General features: G+C 34.8%; 1 protein-coding gene across 1 annotated transcript in view; it reads right to left on the bottom strand.

The window, feature by feature from the left end:
• SENP6 (SUMO specific peptidase 6) overlaps positions 1-8,901 on the bottom strand; it is a 73,188-nt gene that overhangs the window by 11,830 nt on the left and 52,457 nt on the right. The window contains exons 14-20 of the mRNA XM_031057105.1: positions 8,019-8,198; positions 5,938-6,164; positions 5,248-5,354; positions 5,046-5,162; positions 4,090-4,212; positions 3,767-3,859; positions 308-738 (exon numbers count right to left, since the gene is read on the bottom strand). Of these exons, the coding sequence (XP_030912965.1) occupies positions 308-738; positions 3,767-3,859; positions 4,090-4,212; positions 5,046-5,162; positions 5,248-5,354; positions 5,938-6,164; positions 8,019-8,198 (1,278 nt within the window). The remainder of the gene's footprint in view (positions 1-307; positions 739-3,766; positions 3,860-4,089; positions 4,213-5,045; positions 5,163-5,247; positions 5,355-5,937; positions 6,165-8,018; positions 8,199-8,901) is intronic.

The following is an 8,901-nucleotide window of genomic DNA, read 5'->3' as shown; positions in this document are numbered from 1 at the left end:
GCAATCTTGAGGGATGCAAAGTGGCATCTACAAAATTATTTTGTTTGAAAAAAGGTCACAGAACTGAAAAATTAATCTGATTTAGGAAAACAGTGTTTTATCTCCAGCCCTTTGCCAGGAGAGTTATGTCAACAGCCACAAAAACTTTTAAAATGCAATACCTATGAACCACTTATATTGCAAGCACTTGAAGTTAAGCCATATAGTAAACTTTTGAAGTATGAAGTTTACACCATTGCAGAAGTAGTAACAGATCTGAAATCTCCAAATATTTCATTAAAATGTGCGTATTTTTACAATTACATACCCACAGATTGGCTAGCAGCTGTGAATTCACCCTGTATACCGTTTTCATCCAGAGTTCTATGGTCTAGTTTATGGCATGCTGATTCCACAGTGTTAGGTTCTTCCACATCACTGCCTATTTGATTCAGTTTTTTGAAAGCACTTTTCCCCCGACAAGGACTTCTTCTACAACATGAAGATTCACTGTCCTCTATTTCAGTGTTTGGGTCAATTAAAGCTGTACTGTACTTTTTGGTAAATGTCTTTGCTGTAGACTTGGAAGGCGAGTTTTGTGCATCTAATTCATTTGGCAAAGGAGATGGTGTGCTGCTCTCTCCATCTGAAGAGGAACATTTCATCGGCATTGCAGCATTTTCATGGAAATGGGGATTTGGTTCGTATTTGGGTTTTTCTAAACCAGGGAAACAGATAACAGCCAAAAACCAGTGGGCGCTGCAAAGGAAAAAATACATTAAAAACTTGAAATTGCATTATGCCCTCATAATTATTCAAAGACAAACTATACCAGCTGTTCACTTTTCTGACCAGGTTTTACTCAAGCCTTCACAGGCTTCTGTAAAAGTACAATTTCTCCATGCACATAATCACCAACAAATTAATTAATATGATACAGTTAGCTGAAAACAGGTGCTGTCTTAAAATTTTTATTTCAATTTGCTCACACTTCATAATTTTTTTTTTATTTCTCTGAATTGAAGCTTATTTCTTTTTTAACATTTTTGTCATTAATGCATTAATTAAAGACTGTAGAGTTCATGTTTTATGGCTGTTTCAAGTTCTCTAGTAGCTCAGCACTAGCAACACAAGTAGCCAGACCTAATGGTATGGCTGAATTGCCCATACTCTTCCACCTATGTGATCTTCCAACTGTATTTAACACTTCACATTTTTAATGAAATCTTGTCAACAGCGATGTAAAGAAGAAGAAAGAGTGCTTCTAATGCCATCACAATGGCTCTGCTGTCTTCCCCATCCTTCACAGAACTTACATTCTAACTTTTCCAAATCAAAAACAGTTATACCCAACACAAAGTGTAAGTTTGGCAACAGTTTCCTCCTATTTCCTTGCTTCTTTAGGCTTCACTGACTTGCCACTCAATCAGAACTAGAGCAGCAGCAACTTTAGGGACTGAGGCATTACAAGTGGATTTTGATTGTCCAATTAAGAAATTTTCTGAGGGATCTTTGATTGTCTACAGCAAATAACAGAAGCTAGCTATGTATTATACAGGTGAAGCCACATTTCAATGCGTTTTAGGAGACAAAAGAAAAAGCAGCAGCTAAAAAATGCATGTCTAACTAGCATGCTAAAAAAATAATTAGACAGTTATGAAGCCCAAACTGCATCAAAATTTAATGGCAGTTAAAGTAATGGCTACTGAAAGCAGCATGTGCGGTATGGTTTGTCTTGAATGATTCACCACATCTAATAAATGAACATATTAAGTACTGCCCAACCCTGGAAAGTGTGCGTATTTTATTAAGAGAGACTTTATGTACCAATTATGTCAGCAGACTAGCATATTAACCTGGATGTAAAAAGAGAACAGCTTGTTACTTTTAAGAGAACAACCCGTTTTCACTGGAGACCTGAACAAGGACTCCCAAGTACAAGTACAGCCAAAGGACACGGATGTAGTCATGGTTAAATCAAAACACACTGTTCTGAAAATGATTCTGCCCTGAAGCCAACCTGCCCACCTCCACTTACTGCAGTTTGACAGCTGGTTAGATGATGAGTCTACATTCCCTAATCTAGTGGTTCTGAGATAGTCTAGAAAAACTTGTTGGAACTAGACACCAAAACCCAGCAACTTCCCATCAAACCACCAGTTTCTCATCTCCCCGGCTACTTGGTTATTTTTCTGCTCTGCAGTATTCTTACTGTACCTACCAGGAAACCACTGTTGCAAATGAATGTCCTACCATCAGCACTTGACAAGCTTCAGCTTATGGTGAAGGGACAGTTCTGAGAAGTGTGAACAGGATTATATCCATGTGACAGATGCACACCAGGAGTACACTTCTCATGCTCTAATCACACAGGATGAGTCCATGAGACCAAGCTACTCTAACCCGAAATCAACTCACACATGGTGTGAATGTTATGCCTTCAGTATGAACTGTTATGTTCTACTTGCTGAGAAAGACATTGCTTTAGTTCCTTGTCAGTAAATGAACAAGACACTGAAAACTACTGTTTTAAGCTACTAGAAACATAAATAATTCTTATAAAACCACAGAACCATTTGTTTTCCTTTTCAGATGACTTCTAATTCATACTCATTTCTCCTCTGCATAACCCATGTGCATATGTGAATGACACACATGAGGATGGTGGGAAGTGAACTGTATATATATAACAAGTGCAAAGGCAGCTTAAAATTTAAATGACACACAAAACAAAAGTTTTGGTACTTGAAATTTCATGGGAGAGGGATGGCAAGGATGCACTGGACAGGGACCTGCAGTGGACTTTACATCTGAGTCATTAAAATCCCCTAGATGTGGATATCTTGCCAGAGATCATGGTACATCAAAACCTAAAGTTAGTGCTGATGAACACCTTTGTTGGGGAAATACAACTTTATAAAAAGGACAGATCTACATATGACCAGTTATCTCGTAACTGCCTCTATACTGATAGCCTCAGAATTCAGCTGGAGAGGAGGCAGGAAAACGAGAAGATTTAGAAATTTGCCTCCCACTGCACAGTGGCACAATACCAAGATAAATCACATTTTATTAATAAAAAACCCTTTTTAAATTTTTGAAATATCAGCTAGGTATGCCTATGAGACATTAGTTAGAAAATTCCTGTCTGTCTTTATTTTGTTTTTATTGAATACATTTAAAATACAGTACTTTAACTTTCATAAATATTTTGGCTTAAGAACTGCTTAGATTATTTCTGCAAAATACAGAAATGTGTTTGTGACAACTTGCTCTGATCTTAAGGAAAGCAAGCATCATCACAGTTCTCAGCAACCATTAGAATGCTAATGGTCTGCTTCCTGACCCTTAACAAATAGCAGGACAAAGGGATATAAAGAAAAAGAATAAAGTTCTCAAGGCAGTAGTGATTTTCAATTAAGTTTTCTTTCAATATCCATTTATTGTAACTGAAGATCCCATCTATACCAGAGGTCTCATTAGAAAGGACTAAAAAAGATAAATCCAAAAGTTACCAATGTCAGAAGCTTAGAAGAAAGAATGCAAGAGATTGAGGGAAAACCTAGAAAACTACTCACAGAAGTTAATTTTTGCTATCTTAATATTGTCTGATAATTCTTATACTACAACATTTAAAGGTCTTACATAACTACTTAATTTATCACCTGGAAAAATATGTTTATTCTCTTAATTTTTAACTTCAATTATTATTGTAATGTAACTTTCAATTTCAGAATCATGAAGCTTAAGCATTTACCAAATGTGATAAAAAGGTATGTTCACTTACGCTTCATTAAGGGGAACAAAAATGAAATCTTTCTCAAAAATATCAACATGCCGTGTCCATGTTTTTACTCGCCCATGTCGCTTCTGCTGTATTCTGAAAGAAGAAATCAGCATACAATTTGTAGGGTGGCTTATTTTATTTGAGAGAGCATTTTCCAGATATTTTCACCTTAACAGGTTGTTAAGATTTTCAAGGGATATTCTATGTCTGCTACAGATCTGGCTGCTTCCTAGAGTTCTGTTTATTTCTCTCTCTATAGCATCTGTTTTTAAGAATCTACATTGCATTAGCTCTATGTTAAACTGACTTATCAACAGACTTACGAAAGGTTTGAAGTTTCATGAATATTTCTTCTTTCTCTTTGATTAAGGCGTTTATAGAAGAATGAACTGAACACATGTATTCTATCAGCATCTTCTTTTTTCAGCTTTTCAAGTACCAAATACCTAATTAGTTAAAAAAAAAGAAAATAATGGAGGTTTGAACACAAAGTAATCAGCAACAGAATAAAAAGGACTGCTAACAGGTGCTCCCCACCAAATTGTAGCAGTTTCTCACAGAACAGCTATTTGGAGCTGACTATCCACAGGAATTAATGCAAAACATATGTAAATATTTCAAGGTATTAATATTTCGAGGTGTTATTGCTCTGCTCAATCAACAAGCTGTTCTGCTTTTCTCATATTAATTTTTGTTTCATGGCAGGAAAACAAATTTTCAAGGAGTTTTTACATAAAAACCTATTTAAGAGACCTGTATTTTGTATTTGAGCCACCAGATCTCCAAACAGTCCCAAGAGTGACACATTCGATTTTTACTTCTAAAATATGTTAATAGACTGAAAAATACACATACATACTTTATGTGTAGCATAAAACCAGCAGTAACAATTTAATATACTTCTAACATCTACAGCCTCAGTGACAGCACAAAATTAACTTATGTATTACGTTAATCAAAACAAATTCCAGGAAACACAGCTACTCTGGAAAGAACAACTGAACTTTAAAAATGCCTTTTCTTTTTTTTTTTCCAGTTAAATTTGCTCTTGAGATGTTAAAAAGTTCAAAGATCCTTTATCCAGGTAAGAACAATGTCACCGTCAAGCAGGACAAGAGAAGAACCAAACTTCCTTGCAAGATCAAAAACAACCTTTAAAATTACAGCTATACATAGTTGTTGACCTATGAATTTTTAAGTTTTCTTTTCAACTTTTTAAGTTAACTTTTCAAGTTTCAAAGTAAAAGATGACTAAAAACTGATGTGAAATAAAACTTACTTTAAATAAAAATCAATAATAACATCATTTAAAAATTCTCCTTCATTTAGACAATGGAGGTCTTCGTTGGTCACAGAAATACCACCTTTAGCTGGAGAAGGTGGATAAACTATCAACCTGAGAAGAAAAATACATTCAATAAGAAGTATGAAATGCCAAAAACCCCTCAGAGAATTATTAAAGGCAAAAATAAATATCTTACTTTTCTATAGGACCAATAAATACTGTATGTGGTTCGCCAATTTCTTCATCATCATCAAAAAATGGTAACTGTTTATTTCGTTGCTGCATTTTGGACTCAGAAGCAACCTTAAGAGAATAGAGTCAATATTAAATTGCATAGTGAGCTCAATTTTATTGAAATGGTAATAAAACTTTGTGAAGTCCAGCAGTGTAATATCTGTTTTGAGAACTTCAAGTCTGTGGGTTTTTTTTCTTTCCTACCTCATCTATTACACTTAGGTCTTTGCTCATTTCTTGCAGAATCACAAAACTTTCTAATTCTTTAAAAAGTAGTTTGTTTAATGAAAGCAATAATTAAGTGTAACTACAACAGTACAGCTTAATTTCTTGTTTGGAATCCCATAATTTTACCAGTTGGAAAAAGTTATGTTGTCTGATTATAGTAAAGATTTCTCATCCCTTAATAATTTTAAATAACAACATTACGTGGACCGTTATATAACTTTACAACCAAACTAAACACACTAAAAAGTACTGTAAATGTACAGACTATTTCCCATAGTTTCATAATCCACCATGGACCAGTCTGGGAATTTTCCTATAAAAGCCATCAAAAGTTGGTGGATTTTTTTTTGACTGACTAACACACTATCCTTAGTGCATTTGTAACCCATACAATGACTTAGTTCTAAAACAAAAACATAGTTACATTTTTTATTTTGCTTTCTCTGTGAGATGGGCTTCCTTTGGAATTATCCTCCAAGCACTTAGTAAATGCAACAAGCCTGGCATTGGCTTCCTCAAAGGAAATTTTCACAAAGAAGTCAGAAATGTTATTTCTAATACCAATGTCCATAATTATTTTTTCAAATACTGAATTTGCATGAGGATCAAGACCAGTTTCAAAAATTAAAATTATGTACTGCTCTTCCTGACCTACAAAAAAAGCAGAGAGAAAATTATTCATTTAGGAATAAAATAAATTAAAGCATGTTGCAATTATAAACAGATTTCATGGAATTTTAGGCCTACACGAGTACACACTGCTGATAATGTACGTAAGAAGTAATACAGATGTGAGCAGGTAAGAGAGGACTAACTGCCAAACCTTTCTTATCAGCATTTGCAAAGAGTGCATTCAAATTCTACCTTAATCAAGAAATGTTAAATATTACATCTGATAAATTTGTTAATGACACTAATGCAAAGCTAAAACATATTTTGAAATAACATCTTTTTTAACAGAGAGTAAGACTATAACCAACAGTTTCTCTTTTTCTTACTGCAGTTCCTTCCCTATTATTTCACTACAATTTCAAAAATTGTTTATTCAGCATAATTTCCTCTCCGGTCCTAGAAGACTGTGCTATAAAACATCACTGTTTTTGAAGAAGTTGAAAAGATTTACTCAGATCAATCAGCTGTTATATAAATATCATCCACTTTTATGATCTGAAAAATCAAAAAGCAGTAAATCGCACTAAAAGGAATTATTCTACACAGTCTGAAAAAGTAATAGAATTCAGGCTGCAAATCCCAGTCTCACGTTGCTGCCCAACACAGAGCTGCCAGGACCTGTTTTTCTGTAAGAGGCGTTTCAGACACAAGCATAACCATTTCCCTTTGGTCATTCTTAACCCAGAAGGCTAACTCTTGTGAAAAATAATTCTTCAGCAGCACAATTCCCACTGCAATGCACACAGAATTTAAATATTTAACTGGCTTTTAGGTGTTCTGTTTTGAGAGCTAGGCATCTACATACAATTGCTTACAGAGCTCTGGATACAGGCTTAAATTAATTTCATTGCTTACAAAGCAGAGAGCAACTGTGTTATCACAAAGTGCTCCTGCATATCAAATGCAATAAAGCAGCTGGATGTAAAACTCTTGTGCCACAGCCTCAGGGAGAAGACCTAGGTAGGGACACTGCTGAGAGCCATTCTCATACAGACATCTTTTTTCTTTTTTGTGAATACCTGTATCCACCTGGGGTCCAATTCCTGCTCCCAGAATTGTGTCCAGGTCTCCTACCCGCTCTCCAATTACTTCTGTAATTATAAGACTCCTTACAGCTCAAACTTCTTACAGGACACGGATGAGACTATTACACAGTATTATGGAATTACACAGTATTGCTGAAAGCATTCTTCCTCTGTTTGAATGCATACATGTATGTACAAAACTGTGTGTAAGTATAAATAACCACAAAATCTAACCTGAAGAAAAGCCTATTGAAGAGAAAGAGGACTAAATGTTACATTTAATAGGTGTGCATACTAAGATGCTAGGACCTTGAAAATTATGTAGAAATTAAATTTAATTTCAATACATATTAAGATAATCCACATATTCTCCAAGCAAGTATTCGTCTATCTCACATCATCATGACAAGTATGCCAGGAGAAAAAAACCCAAGCCAACCTATGTAACAGTTTCTACTAAAACTAAAGCCTGTCAGCAGAACAGCACAGATGCCAGAAGTATTACAAAAGCTGCCATATTAATGTAAAGGCTCCTATACAAAAACTAACCAAACCAACTTGCTTTCATGCAGTACAAATATTAGTGAAAAGATCTGTACTAAATTGACTGAGTGTTGTACCTAGCATGTTTCTGAACAAAGAGGACGCCCAGGTGTTCTGAACTGTACTCTTTCTCAGCCTGGGAAGGTAATAGTACTGCACCTACCCCAGCCTGTGACGACTCTTTTAGTCTTAATGCACTCATTCACGACCCAAAACATGAAAATGCAATTTGAAGTGAATAGTAGGATAAAATTGTTTTACTTACTGTCTCCTTTGCATTCGTACCAGACATTATCTTTACTCATTTTCAGTTGATCTCTCAGACTGCTACAGGTTGATGGTACTGTTTGTAGGAAAACTACTGGCAATTTTCGGACACTACACCATTCACATTTAGTAAGCTCTGAAGTTTTCAAGTTAATCTCTCTGATATCACTTTCTGATTCTATGAGAAAATAATGGCATTTTAAAACATAATAAACATCTGTAAGTTTCCTTTACAATGTTCCCCTTGATTTTAACAAGTAGTTGCTATGTGCTCACTAAATTTCTTAAGTACTTAAAACTTTAACATTAACAGACATGCAAGAAGTGATGGTTTTTCATGTCTTAAAAGACAGGCTAAATTCCAATGTCATCTGGAAGATGACAAGAAAGGCATCAGAAGGCAAACTGTTTTCTGTCCACCAACTCTTTTTATTCCACAGAAAAAAATTCCCACAATTTCCAGTGATTTAAATTTGCAACTATTGCTATGACACATTTTAGAGTAAGTTTCTAAAATTTTCTTTGTACATTTATCTTTGACCAAGTTCCCATATGAAAAATAACTTTAAAAATAAGAGCATGAACACATTCAGAGAAATTATCTGATTGCCTGAGGAAATAAAGGACTACTCCTAGTTTATTCTCCAAAAGCAATGTCAGTAACATGGTAGAATTTTAACACTGCATCTGATGCTGCCAATGCCAATGTTAAGTTTTTTACAAGTTTTACTGTATTATAAAATTTGATACAGAAGTGGATATACATATAATACTCAAAAAAACCCCCAAAAAACCAAAAAAAAAACCAAAGAAGAAATAGTAAAGTGCTAAGTGTCCCAACAGACACAGCATTTAATGAGTCACCCTTTCTATGCTATTGA

The sequence above is a fragment of the Geospiza fortis genome, unplaced genomic scaffold (assembly GCF_000277835.1).
Source record: "Geospiza fortis unplaced genomic scaffold, GeoFor_1.0 scaffold190, whole genome shotgun sequence".
In the NCBI taxonomy this organism is placed as follows: Eukaryota; Metazoa; Chordata; class Aves; order Passeriformes; family Thraupidae; genus Geospiza; species Geospiza fortis.
This window is presented reverse-complemented; position numbering and strand designations above follow the sequence as displayed.